This window comes from Ursus arctos, unplaced genomic scaffold (genome assembly GCF_023065955.2).
Source record: "Ursus arctos isolate Adak ecotype North America unplaced genomic scaffold, UrsArc2.0 scaffold_8, whole genome shotgun sequence".
Taxonomy (NCBI): Eukaryota; Metazoa; Chordata; class Mammalia; order Carnivora; family Ursidae; genus Ursus; species Ursus arctos.
In genome coordinates this window covers 61,897,372-61,915,868 of record NW_026623100.1, presented here as the reverse complement: position 1 = coordinate 61,915,868, position 18,497 = coordinate 61,897,372, and the positions used below count along the sequence as shown (strand labels likewise).

Here is an 18,497-nt window from a genome sequence, read left to right as displayed (position 1 = left end):
GTTGCTCATTACTTCTAAGAGGAGAAGGAGCCCAACGGTATATATATATAGTAGGTAAAAACTTCGTTTCATGGTTTTTCTAAAAATTTGTATGAAAACATTTTTAAATGAAGTAGCTAACTGCATAGTATTCTTGACTTGTTGCTTGCTGTAGAGGTACACAGATATATTGGGGTTACTTTTTTTTTTTTTTAAAGATTTTATTTATTTGAGAGAGAGAGACACAGCGAGAGAGGGAACACAAGCAGGGGGAGTGGGAGAATGAGAAGCAGGGTTCCTGCTGAGCAGGGACCCCGATGTGAGGCTCTATCCCAGGACCCTGGGATCATGACCTGAGCCGAAGGCAGACGCTTAATAACTGAGCCACCCAGGTGCCCCTGGGGTTACTCTTTTTTTTTTTTTTTTTTTTAAGATTTTATTTATTTATTCAACAGAGATAGAGACAGCCAGCGAGAGAGGGAACACAAGCAGGGGGAGTGGGAGAGGAAGAAGCAGGCTCATAGCGGAGGAGCCTGATGTGGGGCTCGATCCCGTAATGCCGGGATCACGCCCTGAGCCGAAGGCAGACGCTTAACCGCTGTGCCACCCAGGCGCCCCCCCCCCCCGGGGGGGTTACTCTTTCTGAATTAATGGGTTGGCTAAGGGAAGCTCTGTGGTGGAGTGACAGCGCAGTCTACCTTTAACCTCTGGCCCCGCCCCCGGCACGGAGCAGCCTCTCCTTAATGACGCTTCTCGGGGTCTTTCTTCTGGACACCATGTAGGTAATAGACATACAGACTTGTGTGTAGTACCCAGAGAACATCCTGTAAGTTCAGAGATACTGCCAGAGCTCTCGTTTTCTGGCTTTTTGGCCTTGGGCACAAACCTGTTTTTTCATCTGTAAAATTCCTGCCTTTTAAACAGGTTGTCCCCAAATGAAAGGGTGTCAAGGAAAGTGGTAAACTGTATAGCAGATGCAGTGGATCCATGCTAACTAAAAGCCTTGCATCCTCCTTCTTCAAGATTATAAAGAGAATACGGTCTTTTTTTTAATACTCTGCAGTTGGTATATTACCATAATAGTCTGATCTGAATCTTATTTCAGTTCCTTGAACCCAACAAGCACCCACCTGCCTGTGAGACCTGGGATGCCACACATGTGCCTCTCCAGCTCCTGTCTCTACCTGCTCATCCCTAGTACACACACACACACACACACACACACACAGGCTAAAACCAAAGGGTTCATAACCTTTATTACACTATCATGGTTTACTTTTTTGAGTATTGATTCCCCTGCTGGATTGTAGGTTCCATGAGAATTTTGCATTCTACCCTATGTGCTTGTGTTGTAGGTAAAAGTGATATTTCCAAAACATCGTCAAATTGACGCCCAGGGAAGATGTGTTGCCTTTATCCTCCAGTCTCAACCCTCTCTCAAATAATCCGGTGTTTCCGGAGGTGCTTGTAGTAGAACACAGTAGGAAGCAGTCCCAGCACCAGCTAGTTCAAGCTTCTTTGTAATTTTATTTATTTATTTATTTATTTATTTATTTATTTATTTATGAGACAACAGAAAGAGAGCGTGAGCGGAGGTAGGGGCAGAGACAGAGGAAGAGAGAGAAAATCTCAAGCAGAATCCCTGCTGAGCGCAGAGCTTGATCTCTTGAGCAGAAATCAAGAGTTGGATGCTTAACCAACTGAACCATCCAGGCACCCCTGTGTCGCTTAATTTCTTGAGGGAGCAGTGTCCCCTGTAACTTCTAGAATGTTGCTTCTGAAGTTTTATGTGGAATTCTGTAGTAACTAAGCTGATACTTTAGACTATACACTGAGTTCTTTTTTCATCAAGATTCCAGGTAATCAAGGGTAATTATGTTACAGAAGAAAAACTGAGATTTTGTTTATTTAGTGGTAGGCTTTGCATTAAGAACTAATACTTCAGTAGAATTTTGTTAGTATCTGAAAGGCATATTACTCTTCTGTACATGTTTTGTTTTAAGTAGAGTGTAACTTACTCTTTTCTGGCAGCCTTCTGACTGTAATTTTTTTCTTTTTCTTTTTTGTACTGAATGCTTGTGCTTAAGTGCAACAATTTCATTTCTTATTGTTGATTTCCTGAATATGTGTTCGAGAATCTTTCCTTACACTCAGCAGCTATGCCTCATTAATTTAAATCTGGCTTTGTTTTGTTGCTCTTACGCTGATTTTGTTTCTTCTTTTTCTTAAAGCCATATTCTTCACAACCCCATTTCAATGCTGCTAACTTAGGGTGCTCATGTTAGTGGATATCTATTACCTTGATACTATTTTGGAGACTATATAGGTGTTTTCCTCTGCCTGGACTGTAGATTTTCCCTTTCTTTTATAGTCTGGCATTTGTCCTATGCAAATATAAAGTGATTAATTGGAATTGGAAAGAGCACACACTTTAGGGTTAAATGGATGCAGGTTTAAATCCTAGCTCTGCTGCCTGCCAGTTAAATTTGGATATGTTTGAATGTTCCTGAGCTCATTCTTCAACTGTAAAAATTTTAGGGTATACTTTTACCTACTTTTCAGAATTGTGAGATTAGGAACATTGTATGTAAAGCATTTGATAGAGTATTTCTCTCCTGTGTGTTTTAATTTTTTAATTTTTTTATTTTTAAAGAGTTTATTTATTTGACAGAGAGAGACTGCAAGAGAGGGAACACAAGCAGGGGGAGTGGGAGAGGGAAAAGCAGACTCCCCACTGAGCAGGGAGCCCCATGTGGGGCTTGATCCCATGACCCCAGGATCACCACCCAAGCCGAAGGCAGCCGCCCAGTGACTGAGCCACCCAGGCACCCCTCTTCTGTGTCTTTGAACAGTCTCCGAAAAAAGAGGCAGAGTGGAATAGAGGGGAGACCAAACTGAGAATGAGAAGTCCTGGCCTGAGGCCCCTTCTGTCTCAAAGATTATGTGAGTTTGTGACTGACTTAAGGTCATCTGAAGAGAAAACAAACAACTAGACAGTATAGATGGGTAGTTCTCTTAGCGCTAAGGAAAAGTGATCTGGATCTCTGTTGCCTCATCTGAGATAAGGATTTGCTTGGGCCACTGGTTCCAAATGATGTTCTTTAACATCCTTTAGAGCAGAGAGGTCCAGGTGAACGTGAGGAGTGAGGTCTGGGGGTGGGGACAGCCCTGAACCACAGCTGGTCTGCTGTGTTTTACACGAGACTTTTTGGTGAGATTTTTCAATGAAGGGTCCTATGGCCAAAAAGGTTTCTAAACCAGTGTACTAAATGATCTCTCAAGCCTCTCACAACTCTGACGTTTCATGATAGGTGATTTTATAGGCAGTGTGGTTTTTAAATTGAGTTTTCAGAGATGTTTTTCAGTATTATTTTATGCATCATACGTTCTGAAAACTACCTCCTTGTTCATCAAATAGAGTAGTTACCTTTGTAAGTTCTAGAAATAATTTTAAAAATCCTATAAATATTAATTGCTGATCTTAAGTCTTCATGAGCTTCTGTTATCAAATATTTTTATTGGCATTCATATTAATTTCTCCACCTGTGTTTTTATTAATGGTAAGAACATGCTACATGAAACACTTTAAAATACATGGAGAGAGTTCCGGGGTCATTCTCCATCTGTTATTTATTTTGATTTTTTCAAGACTAGGGGGAAAAAAGGTCATAGAAGTAATGTTTTAATAGCAAAACAGATGTTCCAGATATTAACCCTGTTGTTATTTGTACAAAATAGACTTTTACACATGGACCAAATCTCAGTCATTTTCTTTCAGAAGAAGTTAGAAAAAAATGTGTTATACATTTGTAGCATTCACTCAATTCCATGACATATGAATAACAGCCGTGTTTATGAAATTCAGTCTGAAATACTTTGAATCAGTACTATTTGATTTCATTCATATTATAAGGTATTAAATAATAAAGATATCTCAAATATTTTTACAACAAAGCCTGATATATATAAATACAAATAAAATAGTACTATGATATGTAATAATTCTGCCTTTGCTTACAGTATTTTGTGGGTTTTTTGACTTCACAACTTAAAAGTTTTTTCTAAAGTAGTGTTGTTATATGATTTATCTTTGATTCTGCCTCATTGCCCAAATACTTGATAAATGTGTTTCTTGAACTAAAATTACACAGTATAGTTTCTTGAGAGTGAAATTCCTTTACAACAGAAGACCATTTTAGGCAGCTGTTCAGTTGTTTCTCTAAAACAGTAGTGTCGTAATTTTCTTTGAATTACAAACCCCTCTAATACAAATTAGGGATCCTCTCTGAAGAAAAACACAAATATGTAAGTCAGCATACAATTTTAGGGGGTTTATGAACTTTTGAATGCATTCCATGACCATCTGTGGGTAAACTACCCTTTGTTGTGTGGAGAATAAATTGTAGAAAGGCAACAATTTTTTTTTATTTTGCTTGTATCTATTAAAAGAAAATTACTGTGAATCATAGTTGACTTTGACAAAATGGTAGGGTTTTTATTCAGTTTATATTAATTTGTAGAAAGTCTTTTATTAAAAATAATGTAACTGCACATTTTAAAAATAATGTGATCAGTTTGTGTTGAAGAACTGTAATGTGTGGAACAGGAAGAAAAACATCTTATTCCTTGTCCAGTCGAAGCACTTGTTAGATGCTGCCCTGAAACAGTGGTTTTTTTTTTTTTTTTTTTTAAAGATTTTATTTATTTATTTGACAGAGATAGAGACAGCCAGTGAGAGAGGGAACACAAGCAGGGGGAGTGGGAGAGGAAGAAGCAGGCTCCCAGTGGAGGAGCCTGACGTGGGGCTCGATCTCATAACGCCGGGATCACGCCCTGAGCTGAAGGGCCGGGATCACGCCCTGAGCTGAAGGCAGATGCTTAACCGCTGTGCCACCCAGGCGCCCCTGAAACAGTGGTGTTTTATACCTTCTAGTGAATACCAGTAATTTACATTAGAAAAGACAAGTTACTGTTGTCAGAATATCAGCATCTTTTACATATGAAAAGCACTGGGCCAGTGTTTCAATATTATGAAATCCCCATTTGATGCTTTTTATTAGTGGCTGACTCTGTCTTCGATGGTGTATTATTAATGGGACCTCTCCAGTCCCTTAATGTAAGAAATCCTGGCTCATTTTTCCTTTTGAAATAAGTGTTACTGGGATTTTTTTCTCATAGTGTGAAAATAAGACTTTTTGTGCACAATTTGGAAGAAAAATCAAAGTCTCACTACACAAAGTAGTTGTTGGTTACGTTTTGTTGTGTATCTGCCGAGGCTTTTTTCTGTTCAGTGATTGCGTGCCCTCTGTCTAGATTTTGGTTCCCTTTTGTACTCTGGCTTTGCTTGTATATGCTCTTTTTTTCCAATTTCTTAGGTGGTAGTTATAATTTCTCTTTTCCTTCAGCATTCATGGCCACCAGGGTAAAATGGTTAGAGTTATTCATGTCTTGGTAATCTCCCAGCTAATGAACTTTTTTTGTTTAAACATACAATCCATACACCATACAGTTCACCCATTTAAAGAGTAGCATGCAAGGCAGTGGTTTTAGACTGTTCAGTTGTGCAGCCATCACCACTGTCTAATTTCAGAACATTCTTTTACCCCCCAAACAAACTTCATCCTTATTAGCAGTCACTCCCAATCCATCTGCCTCCAGCCCTAGGGAACCACTAATCTACATTTTATCTCTATAGATTTGCCTCTTCTGAACATTTCATATAAATGAAATCATACAATATGTGGACTTTTGTGACTGGCTTCTTTCACTGAGCATTAATATTTTTGAAGTTGTCTGTGTTGTAGCATGTATCAAGTACTTTATTTCTTTTCTTGTTGAGTGATGGCCACTGATGGCTAACCCCTTTTTATCCCTTTATCAAATGAAGGACACATTTGGGTTGTTTCTGCTTTTTGACTTATGAATGGCACTGCTATGAACATTCTTGCATATGTTTTTATGTGGACATGTATTTTCATTGCATCTATCTATCTATCTATCTATCTGTCTAATCTAGGAGTGGAGTTGCTGGGTTATGTGGTACTCTAACATTCTGAGGACTATAATAAGTAATTTGAGCAAGGAAGTTAGTCTCTTGAGTAATAGGTAGGAGGTATAAGAGAGGTGTACTAACCAGTCTTCCTGAAATGGTTTCATATAGTAGTGTTCCACGTAGTGTGGGTGTATGTGGTTTTAACTTTTACATTGTATAAGGAAACTTTATATAACAACAGGAAATTGTCGAGATATAGTGAGTGTGCTTGCCATTTATGCAGAAAAAGAATTAGTGACATTTTCATTAAAAAAAAAAAAAAAGCTTGCTGTTAATAATTCATTTTGTTTGAAACAATTTGGAAGAAACAAAACCCAACAGAAATCCTGAGACTTTGGAGAAACTTTCTCATGGCTAACCCAATCACTGCACAGTATGCACCATGAAGAGTATTGTTGAGAGGTACTCCTTTTGCCTTTCTTTTTGTCCTGGCTTGACTGACCACTATCCTGCCTTTAAGCCCAGACCTCATTTGCATCTTAATTCCTTCTTCATGTTTTAGTTGGTTGCCTTAGCCATCTATGATTCTCTTCTAATGGAAAGAACACTAGGCTGGTAACTGGAGATGGAAGGTCTTAGCCTAGCTCCAACACCACCGGCTGTGCCACTATAAGCACAAGTCAGGCCCCTCAACCTTTCTGCTCCCCACTTTCTTCATCGGTATAATGAGAGAATCATCTGTGAAATTGAAAGATCTTTAAGCCTCAGTGATCTTAAGTCTAGCTCTAGACTTCTAAGATTTTACAAACTGGTTGTTAAACTTACTGATTTTTCATGAATTTGGCATTTAATATATATTTCCTCGTATTGCTTCCCTCCCTCCTTTTCAAATGTGTTTTCTCTCAACCTACATGATATGGCCGAGGAGGGTAAAGACTCCATTCTTTGTACTACCTTGCTTGAAGATGGTTAGTGTTTAATAGTGCAGATATTATTATATGAGTTTTTTAATGACTGTGGAATGACTCTAATTGGTACTTTTTCTCTGTTTAAATGATCAGAATTAAATGATCAAAGTAACTTGGTAAGTTTAGACAGCTATTTTAACTTTTTCCTTTTTCTGTCTTTTTAAGAGTATGCTTTTGATTAAAGTAGCCATGGGGAGAGTCAGAAATGAACATTCTGTTTTTAGAAACTTCTAAAATAGCTGTTTTCTGCTAGAACTTTAACCTTATGAGACTTTTATACACATACATTCATGGGGTTATATTTTGTGCATATAGAGTTTCAGGAAACTCCTTGCTTGCTTTCTGACAGTCTTGTACCTCCATTGCTTAGTTCTTTGCACATTTTACTGGTTAGCCCTGTGTGTCATGAAGAGAAAAACAAAACAGGAGCTTAAACTTCAAGGTAACACAGATAAATGCTATAAAATAAATTGAATGGTGGTTTCAAGTGACCTTTGAGGGTGCCCGTGTTGTTTTAGTTTACCCGGGATACTTTTTCATTCCTGTCTCAATGTATGTTTTTCATTGTGGCTTTTAATTTGTGAAAATTTGAGTTGAAGTATGACAAGCAGTAATGCTAAGAGGTATTTCTACCTCAACATTTATTCATTTTTACTTTGATAACGGGATCATGGAGCAACAGGCATTACTGACATTACTGACAAGCTGACTTACTTTGGCTACAAGGACGTTGAAGCTGCTGCCTTTTTCCTTCCTCCTCTTCTGTGTCCCTTTCCCCCTTCTTCCCTTTTTGTATGTAAGTATCAAATGGAAATGTCTCTTTTTAAAACGTTACAGAAAGGTCTATTTCTCTTTGGCTACCATCCTTAGTCGCAGCATCTTCCATCTTTATGGAGATGGCCATGGAAATGTTGTGTCCTTATAGACAGATTTATGTGTATTTACATTTATTTATATAAACCATGTAGCCTAGGGTTTTTTTTTCCTAGGGGCATGGTTCCCCCCTTTCAAAAATGGTATCACACTCTTTTTCACTTAGCAATACATCTGAGAACTGTTCATTTTAGAAAATACAGCTTGGGGGGCGCCTGGGTGGCACAGCGGTTAAGCGTCTGCCTTCGGCTCAGGGCGTGATCCCGGCATTCTGGGATCGAGCCCCACATCAGGCTCCTCCGCTATGAGCCTGCTTCTTCCTCTCCCACTCCCCCTGCTTGTGTTCCCTCTCTCGCTGGCTGTCTCTGTCTCTGTCAAATAAATAAATAAATCTTTAAAAAAAAAAAAAAAAGAAAATACAGCTTGGACTCATTCTTTCTACCTGCTGCATAGTGTTTCATAATATTGGCTGTGATACGGTTTAGCCCTTCCCCCATCAGTGGACATTTATGTTTCTGATATTTTGGTTACAGATATGTGGTGAAGCATCTTTGTACGTGTAGCTGAGTATTTCTCTGGGGTAAACACTGAGAAGGAATTCATGATGGCAGGCGTATTCAAAATTATTATAGCTTATATGTATTATAACTCATCAGTTTGCCCTCTAAAATTTATACTTCTTCTAGCTGTGAGAGCAAAGACACCAACAAATGATTTTTAAAATATCAAAGGCAAAACTTAGACATTTTTGCCAATCTGGTGAGAAAAAATGGTGTTTTGTTTAATTTGCGTTTTCCTGAGAATAGATTGAACAGTATTTTAAAATTTATTTTAGAGAGAGAGCACATGTGCGCATGCACAAGCTGAGGGAGGGAGAATCTCAAGCAGACTCTGCTGAGCATGGACCCCCGCCCCACCACGTGGGGTTTGATCCCACCACCCTGAGATCATGATCGCAGCTGAAACCAAGAGTCCGATGCTCACCTGACTGAACCATCCAGGGCCCAGAGCATTTCTTTATGTGTATTGACCATTCGTATTTTCTTCCTGAGGACTGCATACATATAAAAGATTACTTACAAGGTATCTAGTTAAATTACTGCATATATAACATTTTTTGGTAAATATTTCTTGGTAAATATTATTAAAATATACATACAGAAAAGTGTATGTCACAAATGTATATCTCACTGAATATTTCTAAAGTGAATACATCACATGTAATCAGCACCCAAATCAAGAGACAGAGTAGTACTAAAATTCTTGAAGCCTCCTGGTGCCCCTTCCAGTCACTACTCCTGCTCCACACCTCCCAGATAACCATTAATGTTACTTCTAATCCTATAAATTATTTTTTCTGTTTTTGAACTTTAGACAAATAGAATCATACAGTATATACTCTGCTTCTTTCTAGGTACTAACTTTTAAATACATTTTAAGTAAAAGAATTGCATCAGGATTTAGAGAACTATGAGTATTTGCACAGATAATTTCTTCTCCCTAAACTTTAATAAGAGAAAATTGTGCCATTTTAACATAACCCTAGATGTCCTTGTACAGTGCTAAGAACTCTCAGTGGACCCTCTCCCCACCAAAGAGAGTTAGCAGACTTGTTTACTGAAATCCAGTTGATTGTTGTTCATTTTGGGTGGATCCAACTAAGGTTTGATCCCATTCTGCTCTTGTACTGTCTGTTGTGTTTCTCAGAATTGGTGAAGTGGTTTTATTTCATCTAACTAAATGATCTTAACTAGAATGCCTGCTCACCTTGCACCTTCTTCAGTTATCTGGGAGAGTATTATTGTCTTGAGCTACTTTAGGAAGAATGAAACTGTAGTTTGCCTCTTTCTTGTTACCGTCTGTGTCCTTTTCCCAAACAGGGTAAGGTGCCAAAGCAAACTTTATACGTTATCCTTTCAGCTTCCTCTGCCTGCCTCATGAATGCTTAGGTGATACGGAAAGGTGTTTTACGTTCTGTTGCTTTGGCTTATTTTTGTTAATTTGTGTCTTTTGGCAATTTGCTTATTAAAGGAGTATACCTTTTTGTCTTCAGAATATCTTGAACATAAATTCTTAAATTTTCTAGTGATTTCTTGACACTATCGTAGACACTATTTTTTTAAAGAAAAATAAATGTGAATAAGGTTACCAATGGTGGACAGTCTTTTAAATTTATTTTTTTAATTAAGGTTTTTTTTTTTTTAAAGATTTTATTTATTTATTCGACAGAGATAGAGACAGCCAGTGAGAGAGGGAACACAAGCAGGGGGAGTGGGAGAGGAAGAAGCAGGCTCATAGCGGAAGAGCCTGATGTGGGGCTCGATCCCATAACGCCAGGATCACGCCCTGAGCCAAAGGCAGACGCTTAACCGCTGTGCTACCCAGGCGCCCCCCTAAATTTATTTTTAATTAGTAGTCTGCTTCCTAAAAGAATTTAAAGTGACTTACAAAAAAAGACATACACGATAATACCAGTAAGAATAAAAAGATTATAAGAGGAGAAAGAGATAATAATAACACAAATCTTTGCTTCTAGAATTGAATGTTAAATTTAGCCATGAGCCTCTGTCTTTTGAGACTCGAAAAGAGAACAAATATGGTTCTCTTTGGGGAATTAAGCAGCAAACCATTTCATCAGGCAAGACAGATGTGTGTATGTTACTAAATTCTGAAAAATGCAGAAATGTTCATCAGAATCAGGTCATGCAAATTACAGGCATCCAGGGATTTAAAAATTTTGTTGGCTTTAAAAGAAATTAATCAGCTCATACATATTTCACTTATGTTTATGAAAGAACTAAATCAGTGTGATTGTGTCTGGGTGTGAAGTATTTATTCATCTAGCTTGTAAGAGTAGTGCATAAAGAACGTGATTCTGAATGTCATTGTTGGTGAACATATAAGGAGCCACCATGCTTAAGAAAATAGAATATTGCCATTATTAGAAGTCTCCTGCTCCCCCATGACAACTATTATTCTTTTATGTTAGTCATTATTTTTCTTTAAAATTTTATCACCTACATATATGTTCCTCAATATATATGTACGTGCGTGTGTGTGTATGTATATGTGTGTGTGTGTGTATATATATATACATATACTTGAAAACTTGAGAAGTAAACGTAATCCATCACTGGATGAAGGGTCCTAGAGGTGCAGAATCCCTGGCTGATAGTCTGACCTGAGTGTCCCAGAGCATTGACCAGATCCATTTCTGGGGAAGGTTGTGGGCAAATTCATGCATAAATGAGTCCTGAGAAACCACAGTCCATGGCTCACCACGGTCACGGCATCTGGTGGGACTCTGCAGGTTCTGGCTCTCTGGTAGGAGTATAATTTCTGCTCCTAAATTCTGCATGCCCTCCCTCCATCTCTCAGGAGTAGGTCAAAGCAGAGTACTTACAATAGATAAACTGAGTGTCATCAGCTGGCCTGTGAGAATTTTATCACAATATGTTCAAGAAGCCAAGTGCAGATTAGAATCTGTGCCAAGGTTCATATGGGCATTCTGGTCCTTGGGTCAAAAAGGTAGTTTGTTTAGGAGCAAGGGATTTGGTGATACAGCTTTCAAAGGGTCTTTCTTTTGAGTCACCCATCCTTGATTTGGACTGGACACTGTCTCTGTCTTGTGCATGACTATCATCCTAGGATCTTCCTTCATGATCATCTTGGAGATTCCCTTGACCTCTCACCTGTGTGGGATCTCTTATTTCCCATGTTGCATCTCCATTAGTCTTTGTTTAGTCCTTTGTTTTAGGAAGCCCATTTTTAAGTAGTTTCTTGAAAAAAGAATGTATGGGAGGTTATTTTGACATCCTGCATATATGATGATGATGTTCTATCCTTACACTTGATTGATAGATGACCAGATGGAATAATTTTCTTGAGAATTTTGTAGGCATTGTTCTGTTTTCATCTTGCTTCTGGTATTACTGTTGAGATCTGTTTCAACTGAGAAGTCCAAAGCCAATCTAATTTTTTATCCTTTGTGACCTGTTTATATCCTCCCTAGAAGTTTTGTAGAATGTCCTTTTGTCTCTCCTGTCCTGAAAGTGACAGTGCTGTGCCTTGGTGAGCATCTGTTTTCGTCCATTGTCCCAGTTTCCAGCAGGCCCCGTTAATGTGGAATGTCATGTTCACCAGTTTCATAGAAATTTTTTGAATTATTTTATTGCTGATTTCTTCAATTCCTCGCTCCTCTCTTTTTAGCACTCATATGATTTGCATATGGGACCTCCTATCTTGGTCCTCTAATACTCTTTCTACTTTACAGCTCTTTATCTTCTTGACTTTTAGGGGGATTTCCTTAGCTTTATTTTCCAACTCTTGAGTGTTAAATTTTTGCTGAACATTGCTATGTTGTCAACTTCCAATAGCTCATTTATTCTTTGAATGTTTCCTTTCTTGCTTTATTTAAGAAAGAACATGGTTTTGTTACTAGATGCAGTGTTTGTCTTTCTGAAATGTTAAAGATACTCCTCTTCTTGAATAGTTTGTTTCCCTCAAGTATACTTTTTTTCTGTCTTAGTCTTTAATGTCATGTTAAAGGCTTTTCTCAGATGGCTCGTTATGTGCTCACAATAAAAATAGGGGACTTAAAAAGCCAATTAGGAGCTTGCATGTAGGTGAGGCTTCCATGAACTCTGGGCCTCACTGTATGGTGATTTAGGTGGACCGTTTATTAAGGAGCCCTCAGTGCTTCTGCATTTCATCTTTCTTCACAGTCTGGTCATTCCCCAGAGAAGTGAGCTCCAGTGGTCTGCCTAGAGCCGTGCTGTTCAGTCCGGTAGCCACTCACCACGGCAAGTGAATGGTTCTTCGGTTGAGTTAGCCCCATTTCAAGTGCACGATAGCCACATATAGTGTGGCTGTCATATGGACAGCACAGCTACTGAAATTTCCATCACTGAGGCAGTTTTATTGGAGAGCTCTGGAGTAGACTATAATCTTGTTCCCAGCCACCGGACAGCTCAGTGAGGAAAGACGAGGTCTCAGATTCAGGATTCTCTGAGTGTATGGTTACTTAATCCCACTGTGTATCCCCTAGTCCAGAAGCCTAGTTTTACTTTTTCAGAGAAGACAAGGCTTAAATAATATGCTTAACTCTTTGTTACTTTTATTGCTCATTATTTACTTTTTGGCCTTTAAATCTTTCTGGTACCGATTCCAAACTCTGCGTTTTCTGCGAGTGCCCCTGGTTGGAGGTTCTTTATCTCACCTCTGTCAGTATGAACAGTGTTAGGGAACCAAGTCCCTTATTTCTTTAGCTGGAAATACCACTGATATTATTGATACCTCACTTTTGAGGCTCTTGTTTGGATTAGATGAGAATGTAAAGTGCCTATTTTAAGACACACTTGACATTATCAAAGTAGAGTAAGGTCCTTTTAAAATCTCAAATTTACAAATCCACTATGCATCTAACTTGCTCCACCAGGTGCTTATGAGGTAAGTAAAACAGAATAAAGGGCCACTGAGATGAGGATACTGGACAGTTGACCCAAATGATTTGTTTTTTGACACCAGCCTTGGAGAAATCAAATTTTGAGTTTCAGCAAAATTTTTGGAGTATTTACTTGTTAAGGACCTTTTAGTTGCTCACGAAGAGTTGAATCTGTAGGTGTTGAATATGTGACTACCAAGAGCCTTCTGTAAAGTGCCTGACAAATACTAGGTGCTCCAAAGGTAGGCCTTTGAGAATATTCTTGAACCTCTCCATCTGTAAGCGTCCAAGGTTAAGTGATGTGCGTTACTTGCGTTGTGGAGCTGGGTCAGATGCTCTTGGCTCACAGACTGCTCTGATACCAGCATCTGTCAATGCTAGGATTTTTGCCAACAGATTCCATGTATGGCCAGTTTTAAAGGGAAGAGAAGCTCTTTGCTCTTAAGGTTTTTAACAAAACCAATCCATTCGCTCATTGCATCAATGCTTATATGCACCATTTTCACTTACCCCCAAATATGAGTCATATGCTTTATGTTTTTTCTTGGTGACATGGCAAAGGTGGTATTCTTGGCTATCCTGGCCTGGGTGTGTGCACTTTGTTCCTAGGACCTGCGCTCCTGTGGTTCTTGCAGCTCCCCAGTGTGTACACTAATATCTGATGAGTTACAGTTCCCTGCTTAAGTGATGCTGTTTCAAATTTCTGTGACTCTGCATGTTTTGTTTTACCACATGGAATAATCTTTCCCTCCGCCAACCTCACTCACATCCTCCCAAGAGTCTAATGCCTTTTTAAATCCCTTTTAGCAGAGTTCATCCTGCCTTACTCTGATCTGTCCTTAATGCATGCCGCATGCTTCATTGTACCATCTATTGTAGCATGGGTCACATTGAATTGCAGTGATTTCTTAGTATAGCTATTAGACTATGGGAACAATGCTAGTTAACATTTCAATTGTGAGGTGATTAAATAAGGACATTTTATGAAGGAAAAGAGGTTTCCTTCCAGAACAAGAAACTATAGGTATCTGGTCTATGAATTTGTTTACCCCAACCTCCCCCCTCCCCATTTGGGGTGCTTCTAGTCTTTGGCAGTTACGAATAATGCTGCTATGAACAGTGGTATTCTGGTTTTTGTGTTGTCGTTAATTTTCATTTGTCTTGGATATTCAGTAGTAGGATTGCTGGGTTAAATGGTAAGCACACATAGTACTTTGCCTTGCCACCACCAGTATATGTGAGTTCTTACTCTTCTGCGTCCTCATCAGTACTTGGTATCGTCCGGTTTTTTCGTTTTTTTCTTTTTCAATTTTAGCCATTCTAATAGGTGTGTAGCGGTCATAATTGTTAACCATGTTTGTCTGTGAGACTTGGAAGTAGGCAGAATGGTGCTGGATTAAATACAGAGCCGGGGAGGAGTTCCTGAGGAGGTGATAGAGAGGCCCTGAGATTTGCAAGAGCTTGGTATGTCAGTCATACTCACTATGGTTTCCCCTAGCAACTAGCACAAGGCCTTGTGCACAGAGTAGGGATCTTTTTGTATGTTTATCGAATCATGGAACAAATGATTGAGAGGTTAGGGGAAAGGCAGGAACTGGATGGAAAAGTAATTTTAGATTAGACTTAGCCTGAGTAACCCCCGTATGTTCATGGGACACATCCTTTTATATCTGAGTCTGTGTTTGCAAACATGTTTAGAAGCTGACTTGGGTCTCTGAATCCCAGCCCCTCCATGGGAGGGAGGTGGCATAATATCATGGAAGGAAGTGGAAGGCAGAAAAGACTTGGTGCTACCAGCTGGTTATGGGGACTTAGGAAAGTAAGTCATCGTAACTCTTCTGGTTCTCAGCTTCGTCACTGTAAAATGAAAAGATTTCACTAGATGATACCAATATCTAAAAGAAAAAATATACATAGTTAAAGGAGCTTAATCACATCAAATGAGAAATAGTTTAATAAGCGAGGGAAAAGCATGTCCGAGGCTTTGATGGGTGTGTACAGATAGTGTGAAGCCCAGCTCTTCAGGGAGTTTAGGGCTAGTGTCTAAACAGCTAGCGAACAGCTCATCAGCAGAAACAGAGCAACAGAGGTCCTGGTAGGGTGTCAGGTAGAGGAGCAGCGCTGAGGCTTGTCTTTTTCTTTCTCATGCTTAAAAAAAAAGCTTACCTGTAAAGACTGGAGAGAAGCTGCCTAAGTGTCTAATTTCAGTGCAAAGAGGAGAGCTTGGGCCTCAGAAAGTGAGGCTGAGGGCGCGGAGGGACAAACACCATCCTGGGCCCTAGGCTCCGGGCGAGCCAAGTGTTCGGCCAATGCTCTTCAGTGGTCTTTCTGTCCACCCTCACTTCGAAGTTCAGATCGAGAGTTAGCAAAAAACCAGGTCTCAAATATTCATTGTCTTTGTACTTTGGAAGGATTTTGTACACATACTGTCAAGTACTGGTGGAGATTTAAAAACCTACTCCATACCCAGATAAACGAATCTGTGTAAGGGATTTGACATTTTATTGTTTGTCTGACATTTATTAAAGCACTTTGACATTTGAAATTGTATTTGTTTCCTGTTCTGAATATTTAAAAAGAATCACAGGTCTTGATCACTGGAATACCTTTTGTAATATAAAAATTTTAAGGCCATTATTGTTTTCAGGATTTTAATGATTCTGACAGTTTTATTATCCTGAGGCAAACCATATTTTTGCTCTACTGTAGTTTAGGTTATAAAATCAAATGTTTAATTATTCATTTTAAACTGTGTTTCCAACAGTTTATTTTAAAATGTCAATATTAAGTGTTTCTGGTTATGAGGACCCTGAAAGTAATCTTTTGGCAAATAGTTTAGGAAAGTGAGGAGTCTGACTTACACTTCATCTTTCAGCTCATAAAGAAAAAGCCAGTTTAAGACGAGTTGCCCAAAGATATTACTTTCAGGTTCTAATGTGAAGAATTAACATTTCTAGTTTTTTTTTTTTTTAAAAGTTTAGTGCACTCTAAAATTACCAGCACTTTCAGGCATAGTCACTCTTAAGAAGCTGTTCTGTAATTCTTGGTCCATTAAGCCTGCTTTTTATGGTAGGATATAAAAAAAGCTCTGGAATATTTTAAGGTTTTGTATTGGGCAACTTCTACAGGTTTATGTTAATACTAATAACCAGTTAAAAAAACAAAGGCTTCTTAAACGAGACAGACTTTTTTTTTTGGTTAGACATTTATTCTGAAAATATTGATTTCTAATGTATAGGAAGTTTGTTAGTCCTGTAGGACATGTAAGAGGGCCACCTTTATGGTATTCAGGCTCTTATATTCTTTATCCAAGCCTTTCTGTAGCCCTGTAATCAAAGATTGTTTTATACATTTTCAATTTGGGCAGTATTTGTATAGTAACAATATATATATATATGTACATTTTTTATATCTTTCAGAATCATGGTGTCATGGAAAGGGATTTACTTTATACTCACTCTGTTTTGCGGAAGCTTTTTCGGAAGCATTTTCATGCTGGGCCCCTTTTTACCTTTGATGTTTGTAAGCCCATCTTGTTATCGCTGGATCAACAACCGCCTTGTGGCAACTTGGCTCACTCTGCCCGTGGTAAGTTACACACCAGATAAGGAGACGACCAAAGTGGCTCAGGTGACGAATTTTTATTTTGTTAGAGTCAGATTTAGACAAATGTTAGAAGAAACATCATATAAATCCTTTCTGGAGGAAATGTAGGAACTAGAGAGAATTAAATAGAATTCATGTCCTTGAAGTAAAATATCTAAGAGTTATATTCCAAAATTAAGAGTTTTATATTCCTCATGAAGTTTATTTTTTTCCTTCATCGAGGTATACTTTGAAGAATTTTTACATCATTAATTTCTATTTCCATTTATTTTACAAGATAATGACAAAAATTAATCAGATAAACTATTATTTTTTTTGAACTGTGGATATTGTTGTGATTGATTTAATTCTTCCCAGTAACCATAGAATTTAGGATAAAGTGGTTTCCCATCTGTGGGCTAGAGTGACAACATCTGTAAGGTGAAAGTACGGACAAAATGTGTAGTAGATTCTTGGAACAGACAGGTATTGTCTGCAAGGTCAGTGCATACAGCTTTGAGCATATCTCCCTGATTCTGAGCTGGCAGCGCCCTGTAGGATTCCAGCCCAGCCTCCTCCCTCGTCTGGACTAAAGCTGCTTTGGCCCTTCCCTGTTGCTGCTAAGTCAGTAGTGCTTTCTCCAGAAAGGGAGTGACACCCATGCACTGCCTTTACCTAGAAGAGGCTCTGTTTCCTGAGACTGCTCTGTTCTTTCTTTTTCCTGAACAACAGCTAGAACTTAATGTTACTCGGTTTATGGACAGTCGTGGTGGGGGTGATGAGGATATTCCTGACCAGGAAAACAAGGAGGGAATCCTCTTCTTTCAGTTGCTGAAGGATCTTTTTCCCCCTGTGTCTTTTGAACTGTGTGCCATGTTTCTCCTCAGGCAGCCTGCCCTTGTTATATCTGCAGAGAGGAAAATACACTAGTGCTGTGGACTCCTCAGGTGGGGGTTGATGGGGAGCTGTTTACAGGGCACCCTTTTCATATTTTAAAAAGGATTCCTATGGTGACTAATTTTAAGAATTGCATTTGTCCTTTGTCAAAGGTTAATTTTTAAAGAAATTATTCAGATACCTGCTTTATGAAATGTGATAACGTTAAACTAAAAGTAGTCCCCTATCTCTTTCTGTCCCTCCCTCCTCTCCTCTTCCCCCTTTCTTTTCTGTATTTGCACTTAATCTATAAGCACAAAGAAAGGGACTATAGAGTAACTGGTAGGGTTGCATATTTAATCCAGATTAAGGAGAAGAATTACAAGATTTTGTTAAAGGGTAATGATGGTCGTAGTTGTTAAGCAATTATGTGCTAATAAGTACTTTAGGATGCCTTCATTCCAGGCACCACCATTATCCTCAATTTACAGAAGAAGTAGAAGCTTTGAGAAATTAAATAATTTGCTGAAGGTCACACACATAAGCAAATTATTTAAGCAGAGCTGAGATTAAACCCGGTGTGCTGCCATTAGAGCCTTAGGTGATAGGAAAACCTTGAAGGATTGGTCAGCGTCACATGGCCTTTAACTTACAGTGGCAAGAGGTTCACTGAGATCTCATTATTGTTTCAAAAGAAGAAGGTCTGGAGTTCTTTCAAGCTAGGGAATGCCTCGAGGGAAAAGAATTTGATAACTACTAATAAAATCAGTCTCAGTGCCAT

General features: G+C 38.7%; 1 protein-coding gene across 9 annotated transcripts in view; it reads left to right on the top strand.

The window, feature by feature from the left end:
• The window catches only part of LCLAT1 (lysocardiolipin acyltransferase 1), a 185,987-nt gene that overhangs the window by 48,646 nt on the left and 118,844 nt on the right, over nucleotides 1–18,497 (top strand). For all 9 annotated transcript variants that reach the window (XM_026478317.4, XM_048222546.2, XM_048222547.2 and 6 more), the window contains one exon: nucleotides 16,675–16,843. In XM_026478317.4, the coding sequence (XP_026334102.2) occupies nucleotides 16,679–16,843 (165 nt within the window). In that variant the 5' untranslated portion in view covers nucleotides 16,675–16,678. The remainder of the gene's footprint in view (nucleotides 1–16,674; nucleotides 16,844–18,497) is intronic.